Source organism: Pan paniscus, chromosome 15 (assembly GCF_029289425.2).
Source record: "Pan paniscus chromosome 15, NHGRI_mPanPan1-v2.0_pri, whole genome shotgun sequence".
Taxonomy (NCBI): Eukaryota; Metazoa; Chordata; class Mammalia; order Primates; family Hominidae; genus Pan; species Pan paniscus.
This window is the reverse complement of record NC_073264.2, coordinates 91,096,863-91,119,307: the sequence shown is the minus strand read 5'-3', so window position 1 is coordinate 91,119,307 and position 22,445 is coordinate 91,096,863. Positions and strand designations below refer to the sequence as shown.

Here is a 22,445-nt window from a genome sequence, read left to right as displayed (position 1 = left end):
CTCCTCTTTAAAACGGTACCATTCTGAGATCCAGAGTTGTTAGGAACGAGATCACATATGTAAAATGCTGAGGAACGGGGGCCTGCATGCAGTAGGCACTCTATAATCGTGGCAATCACTACTGCAACCTCTCCCCACTATCTACCCCAGCCTCCTTACCACATGACATGGGTGAAACTTTGCTGGGGGCAGTAATGGGTGACTGGAATACACAGGTGAGTTACAACACAGCTCCTGTTTGGAATGGAGATGCTCACAGACCAGCATGCATCTGTGCATTCTGGCCACAGAAGAAAGTGCAGGGAACTCTATTTCATGTTTTCAAAATCACCAAATGAGAAGGAAGACTGCCACTCTATAAACTGATATTTAGCTGAGAAAGAACAATGGTCAAGAGACCTGGCTTTTGTTTAGTTTGCTAAAAGTTACATGCTTCTGGGTAAGTCTAAGCACAAAAAACAAGGATAATAGCTTCAATAGATATTGTTTACTGGGTGCTGTTTTTGGGCTAGTGCACTAAGTCCTTTAGTAAACTCTAGGATGAACAGCATTAGCAATCAATTTCAAAGACAAAGAAATTAGGTGACAAGCCAGTGACAAGCCCAGAATAAGTGTTGTAGACTAAACACTTCTGTCCCCCACCAAATTCATATGTTGAAGCCCCAACTTTCAATGTGACTATTTGCAGAGAGGGACTTTATGGAGGTAATTAAGGTTAAATGAGGTCATAAGGGTGGGATCCTGATGATCCTGATCCAACAGGACTGCTGTCCTTATACAAGAGCTACCAGACAGCCTATGTGTCTGTCTTCCTCCCTCTCCCTCATGAGGACACCGTGAGAACGTGGCCATCTATAAGCTGGCAAGAGAGCCCTCACCTGGAACTGAACTGACTGGCACCTTGATCCTGAATTCCCAGCTTCCAGAACTGTGAGAAATAAGTGTCTGTTGTTTCAGCGACCCAAGTCCAAGAAAAGTCACCCAGGTAATTTTGCTATAGCATCCAAGCAGACTAATACACACACGTAGAGCCGGGACTGAGCCCAGGCAATGTGACTCTGACCACCACAAGGTCTCAATGTCTGCCCTTAGGTCCCACGTTTGCAAAATGGGAGAGGGTCAGCAGCTGCCGATTCTCTGACTAATGTGTCTCAGTTTCAATGACTCACATTGCTAGAAAAAGACTTTATCTTACAGACAAGGTATAAAGGTGCTTCAAGAGATCAGGAGGACACAATCCTGTACGTCAGCCTAGAGTTGGGAGCTTCTTCACAGCTCTTTCCAAGAGGTTTGGAAGAAGTGGCTCACTATGCCCTCTGGTGGCCAGCCTGGAACACACTATCAAGCACAGGAATCACTCTCCTAAACGAGCACAGGTAGGTAATATTTGAAAAAGACTTTATTTCCATTCATTTAGTCACTGGTTTTCAGGATTTCTGTGTCAGTTTACTTTCTGCCCACTATAATGTTTGATGGGAGCTATCCTACTGCAGTCTAACCTCTTATGTTGCTGGAAATAGAAGCAAAACAATGGAATTTTGGCAACTGCTAAGCAAAGGCACATCTATGGGCATGAGATGAGCCCATGTTGGATAGAAGGCATTTTTAAAATGACAACTCTATAAAGTGCAGTGGGTTAAATCATAAGGAAAATGTTGTGAGGTATGTTTAAAACTAACAAGATTGAGCTCTTGTACTGTATTAATCTTAAAAAAATACAAAGATATCATATATAGTTGGAAAAAGAGTGATACAATGTGAGTTGGAATTCTTACATCTTTGTGGATGGGGAAAAAAGACACTAGAAGGAAAATGAGAAAAAAAAAATCCAGAAAGGATGTAATTCACTCTGTCTCTGTACTCGCAGAGCAGAAATCTTTTGCCAATTTCACTAAGCTAACGATAAGGAAAGAAAAGGGCTATAAAAAGCATCTTTCGTGTTTTCTCATAACAAACTAATACAGCCAAAAGAAATAGGAAAAGGTGACTATTACACCAGCTACTTCATAATCACCATTTCTATAGGAAGTAGTTATCATAAATGTGAGAAATTCTTCTGTATTCCTTGTTTTCCTTTCTACTTTGCATGTTTCTTGCTCAAAATGCCACATGTAATAGAAGATCTTTTTAGATGATGAGTCTAAAGAAATGGGTCCTAATGAAAGTCCAAGACTCATTGGCCACGTTGTATGCTAACTGCAAAGTATTAGGACAAAATTATGGGAATATATAAAGAAACTGGGCAATATCTGTTTCTTGGCCTTTGATATGGTTTGGGTCTATGTCCTCACCCAAATCTCATCTCAAATTATAATCCCCAATGTTGGAGGAGGGGCCTGGTAGGAGGTGACTGGATCATGGGGGTGGACTTCCTCCTTGCTGTTCTCGTGATAGTGAGTTCTCATGATATCTGGTTGTTTGATAAAAGTGTGTAGCTCTTCCCCCTTTCTCTTCCCTCTTGCCCCGGCCAAGTAAGATGTGCCTGCTTCCTCTTCACCTTCTGTCACAATTGAAAGTTTCCTGAGGCCTCCTCAGCCATGCTTCATGTACAGCCTGCAGAACCGTGAGCCAATTAAGCCCCTCTTCTTTATAAATTACCCAGTCTCAGGTATGTCTTCATAGCGGTGCAAGAACAAACTAACATAGCTTTCTTTTCTGCTTTGCTTTGGTCCTAGCAAACCAAGTGGATATGCCTGTTACAAGACCAAGACCACTTAATGTCTCCACACTGGACTTAGATCATACACAGCATACGACTCACATAGTTTCCTAACAGGTTTTTAATCTATGGGTCTCTCCTGTTTAGACCTTACATGCAACTGATGTGAAAAAAAAGAACTACAGTTGAAGGACTACCATTGAAGTGTCAATGGCAGCTAATATAAGTTACATAAGGTGTCACAGAAAACTACAAGTTTTAAGTTGCACTCACAGGATACTCACAAAAAGAAACCCACAGCCACTGAACTACATCCAGAGGACCTGTTCAGTGTTGAAACCCAGGTTTCAACAGGCATACTGACAAGCTACATGCAACCAGGGGAGCACTAGCAGGTTGCGGAAAGACTCGGAATCCATACTACATTGAGTAAAACTGAAGAAAGAGAATGTTTGAATTAGAGGGAGAAAACGAAGGGAGACAGGACAGATCACTTTAGATATATGAATCACTGACATGTATAAGATGAAAGACTTACTTATTCTGTGTGGCTCCAGAAGGGGAAAATTAAGACCAATGAGTAGAAATTAGTAGGAAGACTTCAGGCCCACAAAAAGAAAAACCTTTCCAACCCTGAGGAGTACTATGAATGGGATGCTCTATCTCAGGAAGTGTTTAAGCTGAGGCTAGACAAGTATCTATTGATGACTGATGCTGGAGAGAGGATTTCTGCACTAAGTGAGAGGGTGGACTAAATGTCTAAGTTTCCTTCTAACTCAGACTACGCGTGCTCTCCAACGGCAGTAAGTGGCTTACCTGGCAGAGAGAGATGTTCTCGTAAGGCTTGGCCTGGGCATGGAGGTGAGCCTTAGCCTCTCGCTTATCACCATGCACAAGCAGGATTGGCTTCTTCCTAAAAAGAGAGCATTAGTATTTAATATACATCATTCATGGCCAGGCTCGGTGGCTCACACCTGTAATCCCGGCACTTTGGGAGGCCGAGGCAGATGGACTGCCTGAGGTCAGGAGTTCGAGACCAGACTGGCCAACATGGTGAAACCCCGTCTCCACTAATACAAAAATTAGACAAGGCATGGTTGTGCATGCCTGTAATCCCAGCTACTCTGGGGCTGAGGCAGGAGAATCGCTTGAACCTGGGAGGTAAAGGTTGCAGTGAGCCGAGATTGAGCCACTGCATTCCAGCCTGGGTGCCAGAGCAAGACTCTGTCTCAAAAATAAATAAATAAATTAATTAATTAATTAAAATACATCATTCATGAAGCTGGACTCGCCTCATTAAGGAATGCTAGCTTCCTTATCACTCGATATGTTTCCGGCCTTTGTAGTTGAATGAAGACAGGGCTAACACAGAGCAGTGAAAAGCTAATGTTCATTTACCAGATACCTTTATAATGGGGCTACATGGCCTGATTCTGCAGCTCTGTTGTAATACAGAGGGGTAATGACTCAAGAAAGTCCTTGAATAATTATCTTCTTTGGCCCAAAAGGGCACACAAGTAGCTCTGTGTTAAAATATTTAAGTCCAAATAAATTAAAGATATATAATAATTATTATATAATATAGTGCTTTTTGCTTTTTCTTCTTTTGGACCACACGGTGGATTCATTTCACACCACATCTATATTCACCAAACTCCTCCTGTGTGCTATGTACTGAGCTAGACCCAGGATACAACAGAGAACAGGCCCAGGTCAGGCCCATAGCATGACGCAGCTTCACTAATGGGTGGTTAGATTTCAATGAAACAGAGCCCAAGCTACGTTGAAAATGCTATATTTTTGAATTCCAAATATAATACAAAAACACTCTTCAAGAATACATTAAAAAGGCTTTTGAGGGATTCTTGTTCTGATTAACTCAAAGCAAGATAATCCTTAGAAATAAGTATATTTCTACAAGCTCTCCCAACACAACAAAAATTGGATATAAGCAATCAAGAAAGATAAACAACCAAGCCACTTCCACATTTATCAATCACACTGCAGAATGATTCTCTACCATTCACAAAGGTACAACAATCAACTAGAGAGAAACATCTACTTCCAGTACTAATACCTCACTACCTCTTGCCCAATAGCTTTATTCTAACATGACAGGTAAAATAAAACTATGAAACACACATCTGTGATTTTTAGAAATTAGGTAAGAAAAACAGAATAATGTAAGAAACACTCGTGCATCTAGTACCTAGAAATAAAAAATGTTAGATCAAGTCATCTTATTAAAAAGATTAAATATGACTGATAGAAACTGAAGTCCTCATTAATTCTTTCAAATTTATTGGTTCTACGACTTATTACAAAAAGATGGCACCTGAACAACAGCATACTGAGGTATAAATCCTTATGATCTGAATTTTTCTACATACAAATTCTGGATGTTACTTAAACTTACCATTTAGGTCACTCCTCATCCTTCTAAGGCTCGTAATAGCCTTCCCAAGATGCATTTGGCAATAAGGGGATGCAGGGAGAAGAAGGACACTTTCGTCCCTTTAGTTACTGAGAGTCCAGTGGATACTATATTAGTGTGCCAGGGCCTCCAAAACAAAGCCACAAACTGGGAGGCTTAGACAACAGAAATATATCGTCTCACAGGTCTGGAGGCCAGAAGTCCAAGATCAAGGTGCTGGCAGGATTGCTTCCTGAGGCTGTGAGGCACATCTGTTCCAAGCCTCTCTCCCAGCTTCTAGGAGCTTGGCTTGTAAATGGCGTTCTGTGTCTTTACATGGTCTTATCTCTGTCTCTGCACCCAAATTTCTCTTTTTATAAGGACACTAGTCATACTGGATTAATGTCCATCCTAATGCCTTCATTTTATCTTGATTACCTTTGTAAGGGCTCTATCTCCAAATAAGATCACATTCTGAGGTACTGAGGCTTAGGATTCCAACAGATCTTTTTTGGGGGTGAGATAATTTAACTCATAACAGATACAAAGGAACGGCAGTCTACACTTTGCCAACATTCTAATGGGGTGACAGTTTGATTTCAAGGTCTTTAAGAAAAGGGAGGAAGAACAGAAAATGCCAATGTGACACCCAAGGATACTACTGCCAGGAGGAGCCAAGGGAGAAACTGCTTGTTGCCTCCAGACAGCCATTCTCTCCTCCTTCCCTAACAAAAGGCTAATTCAGGAAAAGGTGTGCTAAGCTAAAAGACATTTCTAGCCTCTTTTACAGCTGGTTAGCATGCAGCTGAGCTCTGCTCAATGAAATAGATGCAGGTGTTGTGTGGGACTTCCAGGAAGGCTGCTTAGACGGGCATAGCTAGAATGTGGGCCTTTTTGTCCTTTTCCTCCTTTCCCCTTCCTGCTACCTGGAATAGACAAGTAAGCTGGAGCTCTAGCTGCCATACTGGGCCACGAGGTGACTCTGAAAACTGAAGTCACATACAAGGATGGTGGAACAGAAAGGGTAGGTGGATAAGTCTATGAGAACCCTGGTGCCCCCATCTAGACCATAAATGTTTACCATCTGAATGTGTCAGGCTGGAAACAATTTGTCTTATTTAAGCCATTGTTATTTTGAATATTCTTTTACATGCAGCTAAAACTAATTCTGTGTGTTACAGGTCAAAAAAAAAAGCCCCAAGTGCCAAAGCTGCTTGAAAAATTTTAACAGCATTTTATCTACTGTTAATGTCAAAGGTTTCCACAATCTGATGCCCTGAATGTACCAAGAATTTTGAGGACCCTGACAATCATTATTTCTTGTGTGTTTTCCTCCATCCTACTTGCTGTTATGGGAATCTGCCCCGTAAATGTGTTAGAAATAGGGAAGGGTGGCACCTCACTGTGTGATGCCCTATTTGGTCTGTATTGCCTAACATGAGGCTGATGAAGTGCAGGCAGAAGGCCTAAAAATCCATCACCTCCAGAGCCTAGATAAGGGAAGGCCACAGATACAGCCTCCTTTCCTCATCTCAGAAACACAAAGGGATCCTCAAAACAGAACAGCATTGATGTGCTACGGAAAGCATGGCACGTTGGCCGCATGTTGGCACATTCACAGATCTAGAAGGTATGTGGAGATGGTATTTTCCTTCATATTAAGACTGGACATGAAGTTCTGTTATTTGAGTTAAAGCCTGTCCTTATCTACTTCCTGAAAGAGCACAGATGAAAATGCTAAAATCCGTAAAAAGAATGTGTAGGATTAAATAGATCAAAGAATGCTGTTTTCCGAATATAACTTAATGTCTGTGTGATTTCAACAGTTTCAAAAGAAAAACTCAAAAGATGAGTGGCTTTCACCTGAGAAATACAAATCTTAGGTGTCAAAGCCCCCTTACAGTTTATAGTGTTGTCTGTCACCCTGAGGAACTCACCTGAACTCTGGTGGATACTGTTTTACGAGCCAGTCCACATCAAAGCAGTAGTTAAACTAGATGGGAGAAAAGAAGAGTAACTAAGCCATGGGTAATTCTGCCAAACAGTTCATAAGAAGAATTGTTTAGTTATTACATTTAAGGAAACTCTAAAATAGTGATACACTACATGTATTATTTATAAACCTGGAGGGTTATGCTGCAATACTAACAAACCTATAATTTATCTTAAATGCATGGTTAAAAGAACCTAAATGGAGCCAAGTACATGAGATAACAGGTTCCCAGGAAATTATCTCTGCATGTTTTGGCAGCATCTGTACTTGTCTGCAGGGTGTTATTACATTATGTCTAATGGCCCTGAGATTAATTTAAATAAAAGGACTTATAAATTTATCCCTTTTCCCCTAGGTGATTATAAAAAGACAGATACTGGAGACAAAGCTCCCAGGACTTTCAGAAAAGAACATTTCCTTTCAGGCTAACTTATTAGCTAGCTTTGTACACAGCCACCTGGGACCAGACATTCACTAGGCTTCTAACAATTACATCTTAAATGCAAGTTCTGTACTGGTCTTACCCGTGGAGGCTCCTCCCCACACCTGGATAATCCTGGACTTAGTAACTCAGTCGAGCTAACAGGGCATTCGCAAATGCTCCCCACCTTCCAAATGGAAACCAGGACTTTCAATGCCAAACCAAACATAAAGGAAGCCTGCCTTTCTTCAGGGACAGGGCCCTTTGGACCATTTACTTGCGGGTCTGGATCATTACATGATTTATCAAGACAAAGGGACTAGCTCAGTCAGGAAGGAGCCACTGAACATGAAAATTCACATTTTTCTAAATTAAATCAAATTTGATTTGGCCTTCACTACTCTATCCATACCTCACCACTCTATGCACCAGAGTTAACTCAGTCCCATGAGTTAATCAGTATCCCCAAAAGAAGTGTCCCATTCTAGTCTTTCAAGCTGGAATGTCCAAAGTGACTTCTTGGCCAGCGAAGGCTGACTTGAGTCAAATGCTCTCCTGATAGTGACATCCCCATTCTATGTTGATGGCCATGGATCCCATTACTGTGGCACTTGAGCCAGCCTCCGGGTATGTGCCATCTCAGTCTTTGAACAGGACTGAGATCCCCAAAGTATACCTCTCATATTTTCTTATGGAGTTAATTACCTGTCTACTTTCACCCAAAGAAAAAACAGCTTAAAGGTATACTTACCTGAGCTGAAGAAACAAGCGTCCCAAATAAAGGAGATAAAATATCTGAGAAGACAAAACATATATCAAATTCACACTCACAAAAATCCTCTAGTCATAATAATCACTACTAACTTATTCAACAGTCACTGACAATCAAGATCTGACTCAGAACACAGTAAGCTAAACAGTTACTACAAAGTCAGACTTTAATGTTTCATAAAATTCAAAAAAATTTCCCTATGGTATTTAATATTTATCATATATTCTTTTATAAAACAATGCAAAACTAAAATCTACAACTTCAGTACTGAATGATCAAGTTTAGAAACTCAATATGGACAATAATGATACATATTCTTTTCAGATCTCTGAACTTCTACCTCCTCTAAGTACCCATTCAAGTCCCTCTCCAGGAAATCTCCCAACTCAAGACTAGAAAAACTTTCTAGAAAGATTTTATAAACGTGGACAGTTTAGAAAGACTTTCCAGAAAGACTGGAAAGCACTTGTGGCCTGTGAACGAAAGGACAGAGGCACTCACAATTATAAACTCACATTCCTGGTGTTCCTGGTCATCTCTAGGGAAGTCTCACTTTGTACCCATTCAAGCTTTATGTTAGATAGGTTGAAAGCTCACTTCTCAAACCATACCACAAGAGCAAGTACACCATCATCATGACCTTCCATTACAACAGCCACACCTGTGGAGACCTGTTAGATGCCAGGCAGCATTCTTGGCACTTCCCATACATTACTTACTCCTCATATCCATTTTCTAGGTGGGGTCTGTTATTTCTATGTTGTATAGGAGGAGCCTTCTTAGGAGGCTGCCCACAGACACACAGCTAGGAAGGGGTACAGTCGGGGTTTGAACCTAGGCTGTCTGGCTCCAGCATCTTCGCTCATACCCACTAAACTGCCTCTGAGAATTAAGACTGGGCTCATTCATTTGGCAAATATTTACTGAGTGCTTCCTATCTTCTGGACATTGAGCTAGATGCTGGGGTAGAAAGATTTTCAGAGAACAACAACAAAAAAATCGTAAGGAAGGTTCTACCTTAATGGGAGAGTTGCAGAGATAAACTGCAAATATTCTTCCATTTGCCCCCACCAGCATGTATTTCTTCCCTTCTAAATTTTACCCATCTTTCAAAGGCCTTTTGAAGTCCCCCTTCCTCCATGAGATCTTCTAAGCCATCTACAATTATGGCACACGGTAGAGTGCTATAGCAAACAGCATGGATTCTGATGCCAGAATGTCATTACCAGCTCTACGACCTTGGGCACTTTTCTAAAGTGCAGATGCATCACTTATCCAAGGAATACGATTGTAACACCTACTCATAAGACTGTCCTGAGGATTAAAGGAGAAAATATATGTAAGAGCTCCTATCATGTTACCACAATATCTTGGTGCTAATAGCCGGTTATTTTATTATATAGAGCAAAACTTGGCAAAATTCTCTAAATATTTGTCAGTCTGTCTCAAACAAACAAAAAACTTGACAAAGTACCAAGATAAGAGATTCTCAAAAAGAAAACAACCTGTAGAACACTCTACAGTATGGAATACTCCAACATGTATACATCACACACAATATACAATTATATACTGGATATATTAAAAAAAAAAAACACTGCTGACAGTGAACATTACTATTCTTAAATATGGGACAGGAAAAAAATCTGAAATAAGGGTAATAATGTTTATTGTATCTGCCATGTGAATATATTACACTGGTTACTTCATATATTTGCTCCCATTTTTCTGCATTTCCAGTTTAAAGATGAGCAAACTAAAATTCAGAGAATGTTAGGTCCTGTGTTAACAATCCATACAGCAAATGAGTGGTGAGGCCAGAAAGCAGATTCTAGAGCTCCTGCTCTTCCCCCTGCAGGTGCTCCCTGAGGAATAAGGAGAGCAAACTAAGGCCATCTTTTGATCCATAACTGAAACATCTATTTGCACTCAGGCACTATTTTGTTTTTTCTTCTTCTTCTTCACCAGGAACTAAAACCAGGCTTTTAAGCAGTGGTTCTCAAACTTGACTGGGCAGTAGAATCCCCTGAAGGGCTCGTGAAAACACAGACTGCAGGATCTCACCCTCAGAGTCCAATTTAATGAATCGGGAATGGGGCCCGAGAATTTGCATTTTAACAAGTTGCAGGTGATGCTGAGGCCGCTGGTCCAGGGCCCATGGAGAACTACTACTGTTGTCAAGTATTTGCTACCTTGTTGATAAACTGTTACTCATCAAGCTTCATCTTAAAAAGTTAAATAATGCTAAACATTGTGCTAAGTGATACAAGGGGTTGAGCTACAGGGTTTTGAGAACACACGCTCTGCCTGAGTTAAGTAAACAGTCTGCTGTTATACTAATGCACTTGCCTGTCAATAATTTTTTTCCTGAAAGTAGTTAAGAACACAAAGAAGAGTTCTCAGAAACTATTCTAGGCTGCCCTCCTTGTTTCACGGAGGAGAGACTCTCAAGGGCAATTCAACAGCTCCTTGACACCCAGCATCCTCTTACCCTTGATGTGGAGGGCTCCGGAGTTATACTTTGGCTTAACTCCAGAGACTCTAGTGAGGTAAAACTGGAAGGGGTTCCCTTTATCCAGCATGTCCCAAATGTCCTGGCCCTCCCCTGATGTCTCATACTCGTCTTCCTCCTCTTTGAGCCTGTGGCAGGCGGGAGGGCCATGATTTTCAGTTCTTTGGGCAGTGCCGTCATTGGGAGCAGAGATGTCTTTCTCCTTTTTGATCACCACTTTCTCAGCCTGCCTCTGCGGCATTTCTGGCTGCAGCTCATCATCACTGCTGGACAGACACCAGCCGAGGTCCTCCTGGGAACCGCTTTTCTGCCTTTTGGGAGGTAAAACTGAATCTGTATTGCTGAATTTCACAGGTGATATTTTCCTCTTGTGTGCAGCTTTCCGGGCCTCGGAACAGGTGTACCTGGGCTCATTTGCTGCTCCTTGCCTGGCACAGGGAAGAGAAGAGGTAGACGGCTTGTCTGGTTTTGGCTTTTCTTCCTCACTTTCATCACTACTAGATATGGTCCACCTCCCATAATCGCCTTCCTGAGACATTATACTCCTGGAAATGAAAAGTGGAAACATCAGCATTTCCCATTCATCAGGGCATTGGCAAAATAACTTTATTGCTCTCAACTTCCCTGTCAGATGAGCTGACACCTTCCAGAGGCTGAACTACCTAACATCAGCTGCTTTTTGGGTGTTTATAAGCACATTACCAGAATCCACTATCAGATTCTGCCAAATCACAAGCAAAAGTCCTGGTCACCTTTCTTTTTTCTTCCTTTTTTTTTTTTTTTTCGGAAACAGGGTCTTGCTCTGTCACCCAGGCTGGAGTAGTGCAGTGGTTCGATCTCAGCTGACTGCAACATCTGCCTCCTGGGCTCAACAATCCTCCTGCCTCATCCTCTCGAATAGCTGGAACTACAGGTGCACGCCACCATGTCTGGTTAATTTTTTTTTTTTCTTTTTTTTTTTTTGGTAGAGACAGGGTTTCACTATTGTTGCCCAGGCTGGCCTTGAACTCTGGGACTCAAGAGATCCACCCACCTCGGCCTTCCAAAGTGTTGGGATTACAAGTATAAGCCACCATGCCTGGCCTTGGCTTTCAATCTAAACTTTGTTCTTAGATGTCCTAGGAAAGGGGGTTGAAGAATGCATCAAGACAAATGCCAAAATAAAACAAACATTCATTCTTGACCCCGAAACTTCCAATAAGCGTTTGGGATTAAGGTCCATTTAACCTATGTTCAAATGCTTAAGGTCAAATTGGAATTTACAAACCTAGCCTTCACCCAAGTACAGGCACCCACAGGACTTCAGTGATTATGTATGTCTTACTTCCCAAAAGACAACCCATTTACCATAAAGCTTAACAAAGTCTTCAAGAGGAATGCCAAATGACCACTTAGGTATGTACATTATTTACACTACTTCCATGAGGACCCAACTAATTATAATTAGTTGGATATAATTATATCAAGATATAATTATCCTATTGGCTACATCATAAATCTACTAAAACCTGCACAGAAATAACTTGTACTGAAGCAACACACTTTTATTTTTTAAGCCACACAGTCAAATTCTACTTTCTTGTTCTGAGAACAGGAAAGTACACGAAACAGTCACTTTTGGTGTTACCTACCAAATCTTGTCAATTCAGTGGTAAAGGACTATCTAAGTAGACTTTCCAGACAGCTAAAGAACAGCTCCTCAATGTGATACTTTTAACAGTTCAGCACAAGACCCAGGGGAAAATCACAAAACTCAATAGTCTGTGCTCTGATCAACAGTATCTTCGAGTTTCTGCTGTTTTAATGAGGCTGAAAAAGCTGCATTGAGTGGAGTAAACCAAGATGGTGACACTCCCTTCACAAAACCTACATTCCCCAAAAAAGAGAATTCTACATTACTCTACATCAAAAGATTTGCAAATCAATACATTTGCATATGTCTCTAGATGAGAACTAAAAATAAAAATCTTGGCTAAGGGGACCCCAGAGAAACCTTAAAAACTGAGTTCCGGGCCATGATGAGATGGGAGCTCAGACATGCCTGTTATATCCCCTCCCTTCTGCGGTTTAAACACAACTGACCAGAGATCGTGAAGACTGGCAGAATAGATTCTGTGACAATATGACACCAAATCATAAACAAGACCTAAGGCCATGCCAAGCAAGGGTTAAATCACACACTGCTACCTTTAAACTATGTTCTACCTTCCACAAGGTTCTTTTTTCTTCAGCAGCTAAATAAGCACTGGCCTAGAGATAAGTAATATCTAAACAATTGCAGCTCACCTACTGCCAGATGCTTGACTAACTGACCCCTCTGGTTCCACAGGCCATGACTGCAGCTGTCACTGGACAATGGAGTAACTTTCTCCTGAAAAGAAACCACAGACTGGTTCTGACCAGTCCTCAGAGGCTGAGCACTGAGTGCCTTCATGTCTCCTTCACCTTTTGACAGAGGGCCTAATTGTAATTCATTCAAACGTTAAGTCTCCATCCCAAAGTGAACACGAGATGCACAAAACACACGTTTGCTCATTACACATGCACACGTGTCCCCCCTTGGTGAATATTCATAGCTCCTCCCACACCTGTTGAATACTATACTTGGCCAACCCATTCAGTATAAATCTCTGTTCTACCCTCTCCTCCCTGGGATGCCATTAAAGGTCTCTGCCTGAGGCTGTGCTTCCCAGCCTGTCAGGCCACACTGCAGGCTGTAGCCCTTTATAAGAACTAAGCTCTCCTTTCTAAATGTATAGATCTCATGATTTTTCAGTGAACACAGCAGGGCAGGGCAGGGGAGGGTTGGAAATACTTTAAAGGTATCTATCCCTTTTCACAATTTCTCTCTTCACCTTTTTCAATTAACTACCAGTCAAGTTAAGCAAGCCTTCTGTAAATTACACATTTCAAGGAGCTTTTATGCAAGAATGCATCAAGACAATAATCTGGCCCATTCTTCATGGCTCTGGGTCATTATTACCCTACCCAGCATGAACACACTATCTCACAGCCAAGCCTTATTGACTGTAGAGAGGGCTGGGGCCGCTTGCTCCGTAATAGTGACCCTAGACTGTCTGGCTCTTTTGAGCCCTCATATCTGCTTTCTAAAAGTTTCTATTCATTTCTACACTCTGTCCAGCCCACTTCAAGGGCTTGTTAAAACTCATAGCATAGGTATATTTTCCCTAAATTGTTTCTAATCTGCTAAGGGTTAAGAAACTAGATAACTGGGTTTGTAGAACTGTATTGTCATGGTTAAAGGGGTCTGAGTGCCCAGTTTCCTCCATGAAAGAGATTCAGATTGATTTACTACTCAACACCTACTTAAGCAGCTCAGAGGTGTTTTTTTAAATGTTTTTAATCCTTCCGGTTAAAAAAAAAAAACCCACAAAACCTTAGGTTTCTCTAGTGTTCTAGAGTCTAGAAGTTGCTGGATAGAGGTATTTAAGCTGTTACAATTCACTTTGAAGAAACTATTTCAGTGGCTACAGTTTTGTGACTTTAAAGTTATCTACGAACAAAAGAACCACCTTAGGAAAAACCACTCTCTGAATGTCAGCTCTAGGTTCCTTTGAATTCTACAACAGTTCTAAACCAAAGCGGTGAGTAATACAATCTTCCATTACAGTCCTCAGGCTGTTCTCTATAGATACCTTGCCCATTCTAAAGCAAGTAGCAGGTCTTAGTTTTTGGTGAGAAAGGATTCAGCTTCCACTCTCAGAAGCAGTCGCAGAATCTTAAGAGGCTACCATAACAAATATGGTTGCCTGCATTATATAAATAAAATGGAATTTCCAAACACTGAGAATTCTGTGCTAAGTACATTATTATGTACTAAGAGTTGCTAAGGTAAAATCCTTAGCAACTCTGTGAATTATTTAGAGAATTTCAAAGGTTTTTAAGTTTTATCATTATCTCCATTTTCTGAAATCATATGGAAGTGGAATTCCCTCCAACAAAGTAGGACAAGTGGGTAAAAAATAAAACAAAGCTTTAAAAAAGACATTTTCTAGAGAACAAAGCCTTTTTTTGGGGTTCTGCTCTATAAAGTTTTGGACCTGCTGAAACTCAAAAATATGCCTGAGTTGCTTATTACAACCTAATACAATTTATTGGGTTACAGTTTAGTGCAACAGACTAATAAAATTGTGTCTTGTTGTTAAATGTAGCAGCTTACCAACCTCTTTATGGCATCAAGGCTTGCGCCCAGTTGGAAAAGAACTGCTAGTAAACACCAATATCAAACTTTTACTTTGGATAACTGGTCACCAGTAACACAATTTACTTCCCTCCTAGAGGCTCTGGTGCCCAGCATTTCAGAGTGCTTTGTAATCAAGTCATACAGTTTTAAGAAATGTAGAACCCGAGAGCTTTCCTTCAATTGTTTATCATCTGTCTTCCCTGCCTGGGCAGTGCTTGGTACAGCATAAATCTGAAGTCACACTTTTTGTAAGTGGTACTGAAAGAATCAGAATACAATATAGCTGTGTTGATTCTGAATCCTGGCACTCAATCAGGACAGCACAGTGTTTCCTAAAGTGGAAGTGATTGGGACCTGACATTATGAAAGTACCTCCCTTTCCATTCCAATCCAAACTCCCTGTTTAAATCAAGAAGAAAATTGTAGTGTTGTAGAAATGCTTTTAATCTTGATTTTGAACAAATAGCAGGGTTTGGGCTCTTCTGCAGGCACCAACAATTTTGTTTACCATTAATAGAAGGTATCTTATGGCTACGTTATATTTGAAATAGCAAAATAAAGTTTATTTTATGTAAAAGAATGATTGGATTCAAACAAAAATATTAAGTATATGATAGTCTATGTGATAGCAGCAGGAGGCAGACAAATCCCTAGGCAGATAGGGGCAAGGCCCCAGTGAAACCCCACCTGCAAACCAAAGACAGTTTAAAGCCTGAAAGCCAAGCTACGAGTGTTGGATAAATCCACGGACCGGATTGATAACTTCTCTTCCCACTTGGCATGCCTTCCTCTGATCAATTCCCACCCTTCACCTACTTTACATATACCTACCCTTCCCTAATTGGTTTTTTACATTGTCATGCCCACCTTTGAGTGGTGCCTTTGTTTTAGCCTTTTTTGCATACTCACAAACCAATCAGCGCACACTCCCCCATTCTGAGCCCATAAAAGCCCCAGACTCAGTCACACCAGCGAACTGCCCACCTTGGGGTCAGGGCAGGGGCCATCCACTTGGGGTCCCGTCTCTGCTGAGAACTGTCTCATCACTGAGTAAAACTCACCTCCGCCCTTTTCCCCTTCAGTTGTCAGCCTAACCTCATTATTCTTGGACGCAGGACAAGAAATTGGGACCAGCTAAACAGCAAGTGCAAATAGAGCTATAACCCTGTAGCACTCCGTTCCGCTGGTGAAGCAATGGGAGAGGGAGCTGCTGGCTGCCACACACCCCCATTCATTGGGCTGCAGATGGCGGGACTAAAAGAGCTGTTAATACATCCCTATTTGCCTGGTGTCTCCAAGTGTTTGGGCACCACTGCATCCCCCTCGTCTGGACACCAGAATCTGCTATCAGAGTCACTTGCCATACGCCCAGGCCATCCACAAGCCCTACATGGAGCCTGCGACTGGGCCAGCACTTGGAACGGCCAGCCGGGCCTCCAGGCTTGCTCACTCACTCACACACCGACTCCTCACGGGCTGAGCATGCAGTCATAGTGGCCACGGGATCTGGGCGAGGATGAAAGACAAATGCACTCCGCCAGGCTGAGTGGGCAGGGCACCTCCTGCAGCCAGCCCAGGGCTGGAGGTCTCCAGCTGGCAAAGCGGCCCTGAAAAAAATCCTGTGTCATGTGTTAAGAGAATAAAGCAAACTGGGGAGAAGGCAGGTGAGTGTGAGTGAAATTTGGCAAACACTGCACTAACATGAAAAATCTAAGAAATCTTCCCACCAAATGCTAGCTCAGGACACTGTTAGCGCTTTTATTAAGGACTTTAAAACATGTTGTGGATATAAAAGGGTACTCCATTTAGAGCTACTAGTGTTTCCTCACTCCCCACTATATGAGACCCAGCTGGGGCATTTCTCTTTCACCTCCAGCTGCTCCTTCTCATTGAGCTTAAAGACCATCAGCTGGGCCTGGAGGCCATGCTCCTCAGTTGAGTTCCTGTGTGGCCAGTAATAGGCAAACATGGGCCCTTGTCTCAAACCCAGCCATGACTAGGGAGTAAATGTGCACTTGGGCAGGTTAGTTAACTGCTGAGCCTCAGTTTTTTAGTCTGTGAAATGGATATCATGCTTACCCCCTGGAGTTCATTCATTCAATAACTTACTGGGCAGCTATTATGTACCAAAAACTGGGAATGAGGCGTTAACAATATAGTTTCTACCCTAGCAGAGCTAATTTCAGGGCAGAAGAGACAGACCCACACATAAAAATTTTAATAGCCAAGATGAGTTACACATTCATTACATTTTATAAGTATGAGACAGAAAAATAGGGGTGACCTTTGGAATATGCTTAAGAAGTAACATATAAATGAGACCCAGAGGGCCAAAAGGAACCTGCTGTCTAAATGATGGGGTGAAGAGCATTCCCAAGTAGAGGGAACCCAGCCGGCAGAGGTGGGAAAGAGGTCATAAGAAAGGACTTAGGCAAGGCAGGCAGTGCTCCGAAGCGGATGAGGGGAGAAGACTTGTTAAAAAAATTGGATTTTATGCTATGAACAATGGGACCCCACTGAGGGCTTTAAGAAGGGGAGTCCGATTTACATTTACTTTTTTGAGACAGAGTCTCGCTCTGCCGCTCAGGCTGGAGTGCAATGGCGCAATCTCGGCTCACTCCAACCTCTCTGCCTCCCAGGTTCAAGCAATTCTCCCACCTTAGCCTCCCGAGGAGCTAGGATTACAGGCACCCGCCATCACGCTCGGCTAATTTTTCTATTTTTGTAGAGACGGGGTTTCACCATGTTGGCCAGGCTGATCTCAAACTCCTAACCTCAAGGGATTCACCCGCCTCGGCCTCCCAAAGTGCTAGGATGACAGGCGTGAATCACCGCGCCCGGCCTTCGATTTGCCTTTTTAATACAACTGTGTGCTCCAACTCTGTGGAGAATGGTTTGAAGACAAAGGAAGTGAGAGGGCTCTTGCTGAAGGCGTTGGGGACGGAGCAGATTCAGAACGTGAGGAAGTGACGGCAACAGCTGCTAACCTTACTGCGTGCTCATTTAGGGCCGGCCAGGCACGATTCGAAGCGCCTCACCGGGTGTAAACTCGCTTCACCCTCAGGACAACTCTATACTACGTACCGTGACCCTCCTCCTATACTGGGAAACCGAGCACAGAAAGCTTAAGCGCCTGGCACGTGGTGGGCGCTTTCCTACTCACTTTCTGGGACCACGCACCTATAAGCTTAGGTCTGGGAATAAAAACCCGAGCAGGGGCCCCTAGCGCCGCGCCCCGGCAGGACACAGGTCTCCGCAGCGCCCGTGCGCGCCCCCTGAGGCGCTGTGATCGGAGGAAACCGAGGCCCTGGGGCCGAGGCGACCCTGCCCCATCTTCCCGGCCGCGCCGCTTCCTCGCGGTCCGCCTCCAGCCCTGCCGACCCCAGCGGCCCGCGCACCGCGACCCGGCCAGGAGCAGGATCCCGGGCCCGACCGCAGCCCGCGAGAGACCGCACCGAGTCCGCGCCCACTGCCGCCCAGCACGTACCTGAGGCGCACAGAACCAACGCTCGCCTCGGATCCCGCCCCTTCGGCGGCCGCCGCGCATGCGCGCAGTTCAAATCCTGGGGGCAGCGGTTTGTGCCTCGAGGCCCGGCCCCTTCCCCTTCCGGAGAGCCCACCGCTGGGTCCTAAAGCCCGCCGGGTGTTTACCCAGGACGGGGCTGGGGAAACCTGGTCTCTCCTAGCTCTTGGCTTACTTCCTGGAGACTTCTTAAAACGAGAGGAGAACCAGAAAGGCGTCCCCTAACTTCTCTCTAGTTAACTAATAGCAAGACTCACCCTCTTTACAGGATTCTCATGGCTCAGGCTCCCAGGGCTCCATGCAGCGGCGTTTGGTTTAAAGTGGAGAGAGGATACGCTTAGGTTAAAGGCAGCTGCAAGGAGACCTGTGTCCTGGGAGGGGCTGGGTGCAGACTTTGAAATCTGCTGCAAAATAAAAAGTTAAATGAGTTCCCATTGGACTCAGAACCTCGAATGTCTGTTCCTTCTTCGCAACAGTTGCGTTCTTGTAAAATCTTCTGAGAAAAGGAACTCGCCCCACGTTCTTTGCCTTTAATAAGGATGTTTGCTCTGGGATTTGGGCTCGGTGCTGTTTATGGTATTTATTCTTGGAATCTCTTTCACACTAGGCATCTCTTCCAGAGGACTGAGTGAAATACATCTGTGTAAATATAATGGCTCGTTTCGTTCTTTCATTGAAGATCTACTTTGTGCCAGGCACCTTGCTAGGTGCTGGGATTATTTCGAGGACATAACAGATGTAGTAGCTGCCCTAGGAGCTCGATCCCAATGACTTGCTGATCTGAACGAGAATCCTGGACTTGGTTCTTTTCGTTTGGTTCTTTTTGTTTGTTCACAGTCTTTTTGTCTCCTATAACGTTTAGCATTGTGTCATAGATCTAAATGATTAAAAGTAACCTATTGCAAGATGGAGGGAGAGAATGAAATAAATCATGAACCAGGCATTGAACCAGCTCCTAGAAGCGCTTGGACTTCCAGCCGCGCTCAACGAGTTAAGGGACAGTCAGGGGGTGGAGCCAAGTGCTGGGGGCAGGCCTGGGCGCCTCACTGCCAGGGCGGCTCCAAGGAAACGTGATTAAACAAAGGCTCTGGCCAATAGCCCTGCGGGATTAACGCGAGTGGCTGGCAGGTTGTCCAATGGGAGGAGACGTCGGAGTTGCGCGGTGAAGTTCGGCTTCCTGAGCCGCGGTGGGCGTGGCCGCGGTAGGCTGCCAGCCAGGCTGGGAAAGCGGTGGTAGCTGGTTGGGTTGCTGGGGCTCGGTTGTTGTAGTCGCGATGTTCTTCTCGGAGGCCAGAGCCAGGTCGCGGACGTGGGAAGCCAGTCCCTCGGAACACAGGAAGTGGGTGGAAGTAGGTGTCCGGAGGGCGACTGAGCCTCGGACTTCAGCTTGGCCTGGGCCTCTCGCTTCTTCTCCCGTGCCTGCGTCTCATTCTGCCGGGTGTGCAGATAAGACCTGGGCTGCCTGTCCAAAGGGTCGTGGTTAATGACTGATCCTGGAGCTGCAGGGCTCCTGGCTCCCCGTCCAGGACTACGGCTACCTCCAAGTTCCATCTCCTTTCTCTCTATATAGTCTATTAATGGTAACCTTGAGTCTGCATCTCTCCCGCCTTTCAAAGCCAGCCCCTTTGCCTCACCTTCCTAACTCCAGGACTGAATTTTGGGTAGAATTTATCTCAGTGGCCTAAATGAATTAATTTGCGTCACCTAGCGGTTAACTCGTTTGCACTTTGAGGGAAATTTCAGCCCATCTTTAAGAAAATTTCAGTCCATCTTTAAGATTTCTTGGGAATTAATATTGGGATAATGAAATTCTATTTTCATACTCTACCGCTGGGCCAAGTTTTAGATTTTCGAGATCCAAACTGTATAATAAACTAGTAATAAAAATAAACCATTTCTGTCTCATTAACTAAAGCTATTTAATGTTCTTCAGGTATTTAAAGCATGTGATGAAGATCACAAAGGATATCTCAGCAGAGAGGACTTTAAAACTGCTGTTGTAATGCTGTTTGGGTACAAGCCCTCCAAGGTAGAGCTTTCTTATATATTTGGGGATGGGGTAGACGATCAAAGGTGAATGGATCTTAAGAAAAGTTCACAGGGCTAGCTTAGGATGTTTATAAATTGCTTTATAAGCAATTTCAGAGATGTGTCCAGTGCTGAATTTTAGCTTCCTTTTAACACCTCAGCCCAGAGATGAAGTAGAAATCTTTTCCACTGGAGTCTACACAAGCCTATCTCACCACCAGGCTGCTAATAACTACTATAAATACAAGATGCTAGAGAGGTGCCAAGAGGGAAGACTGAGAGGGGAGTGTTGGTAACAGGAGAAATTTACATAGGACATGACATAGTCTCTTTCTCGTTTTACTTTTGTTGCTTTGTTTATAAAATACATCCACGGTCAAAAAATTAAAACAGTGCAGAAAGGTATAAAGTTGAGCATAAAATCCGCTCCCCGCCTACCAGAGGGTCCCACTCCTAGGGGATTACCATTAACAGTTTTTTGTGTAATTCTGAAATTTTCTATCCTTGACATACATATGCATAGTCTTTTATTGAAAACATAAATGGGTAAATATTGTGCCTACTTTAACTTGCTTTTCTCATTTAACAATATATCAACCTAAAAGCACACACCACTACCGCATTTTAAACTATGGTTGCATATTATTCTTTTTAGCCAGGTTCCTGTCTGGGGTTATATAGGTGGGGTTTTTTTTTTTTTTCTGCCAACATTGCTGCAATGATACACACATTTATGTCCTTGTGGCTGTATATCTGTGGAATAAGTTCCTAAAAGTATAACTGCTAGGTCATGGAATATGTACGTTTAAAATTTTGTTAGATATTTGCTCTCCAGAAAAGATTGCACCAATTCACCAATAATGAGAGTTGAGCTGAGCCTCCATGAACCTCCTACTTGAGTAGGGCAAGTTTCCTGTTCACCCCTGTCTTTATGCTTTTCTGCTTTCCTGTTACATTCATTCAAGAGACAACACCCTTCTTGTTAAGCTGGAATTAGTCAGAGTCAAGATATTGTCCAGATTCAAGAAATTGAGCTGCCACCGTCAAGCAAAGGAAGCACTCAGGGCTCAGCCTGGAATGCCATCCCTCACTCTCGTTAGACCAGACAGCTGGGCAGTTAATTAGGGCCCAGCTGTTCCTCATGAGTGGCCTGTGCCTTTCTGTCAGATTGAAAGCCCAGCAAAGCCAGGGACCCTGTGATGTCATGCCTCTCCGCCCTATTTGTGTCAACAGAACATACTTACTGTGAAGTTGTGGTGCACAATAAGTATTAATATATTCTCTTGACCCAAGTAGGTTACATGAACAGCTCAGGTGGGTTCAGAGTGGCTCAACTATGAGGGGCTGCCTAGTTACTGGGAAGCTTATTATGGAGCTCAGAGAAGTAGTCAGGGCTGACTCTTGGAAATTGCAGCTCTTCTGTTTACCTGTAATCATTTCAGTTGGAATTACAAAGCAGGTCAGCTGAAAAGAGTCAGCCTGTGAAGCATTGTATTTAACTTGGATTCACCTGGAAAGGCATCTTGTCTCATTTTTGCCTTTATCACCCTTGAGTCTATTTGGTTTCAATTTTAGAATGAGGAATTTAATGACAGATACAGTGATGTAACATACTGTACATACACTCCATGAAATTTAACAGATTTTACTTTTCATATTGAGGTGAGGTTTTCTATTTTATTTTTTAAGCAAATGAACTATTTAGTAACCGCAGGTCACTAAACGGTATTTACTAATAGCATGTCACCTATAAACTTAGTCATTTGTACAATGAACTTTTATTATGCAAGTGACACTTAATTTCTGTGAAATTCAACAGATTTTTTTAGACTAGGTTGAGGTTTGGGGTTTAATTTTTTAATATTGCTTTTGAGCAAATGAAATATTCACTGACTGCAGGTCATGAAGCAATAAAATACT

At 43.1% G+C, this 22,445-nt stretch overlaps 2 protein-coding genes across 16 annotated transcripts in view; one reads left to right on the top strand and one right to left on the bottom strand.

The window, feature by feature from the left end:
- TDP1 (tyrosyl-DNA phosphodiesterase 1) overlaps window positions 1-19,711 on the bottom strand; it is an 89,706-nt gene extending 69,995 nt beyond the window's left edge. For 4 of the 12 annotated variants that reach the window (XM_003832754.5, XM_008958184.4, XM_063596362.1 and 1 more), the window contains exons 1-5: window positions 18,462-18,558; window positions 10,750-11,315; window positions 8,238-8,281; window positions 7,010-7,065; window positions 3,476-3,572 (exon numbers count right to left, since the gene is read on the bottom strand). In XM_003832754.5, coding sequence (XP_003832802.1) covers window positions 3,476-3,572; window positions 7,010-7,065; window positions 8,238-8,281; window positions 10,750-11,308 — 756 coding nt within the window. In that variant the 5' untranslated portion in view covers window positions 11,309-11,315; window positions 18,462-18,558. Of the gene's footprint in view, window positions 1-3,475; window positions 3,573-7,009; window positions 7,066-8,237; window positions 8,282-10,749; window positions 11,316-16,035; window positions 16,448-18,154; window positions 18,559-18,754 lie in introns of those variants that run through there. The other 8 variants (XM_055097935.2, XM_055097938.2, XM_055097940.1 and 5 more) reach the window with 5 other exon arrangements.
- Window positions 19,712-19,716: 5 nt separating this feature from the next.
- Window positions 19,717-22,445, top strand: part of EFCAB11 (EF-hand calcium binding domain 11) — a 165,998-nt gene continuing 163,269 nt past the window's right edge. For 3 of the 4 annotated variants that reach the window (XM_008958175.4, XM_063596369.1, XM_014347680.4), the window contains exons 1-2: window positions 19,717-19,846; window positions 20,431-20,526. In XM_008958175.4, the coding sequence (XP_008956423.1) occupies window positions 19,772-19,846; window positions 20,431-20,526 (171 nt within the window). In that variant the 5' untranslated portion in view covers window positions 19,717-19,771. The remainder of the gene's footprint in view (window positions 19,847-20,430; window positions 20,527-22,445) is intronic. The other variant, XM_063596370.1, reaches the window with a different exon arrangement.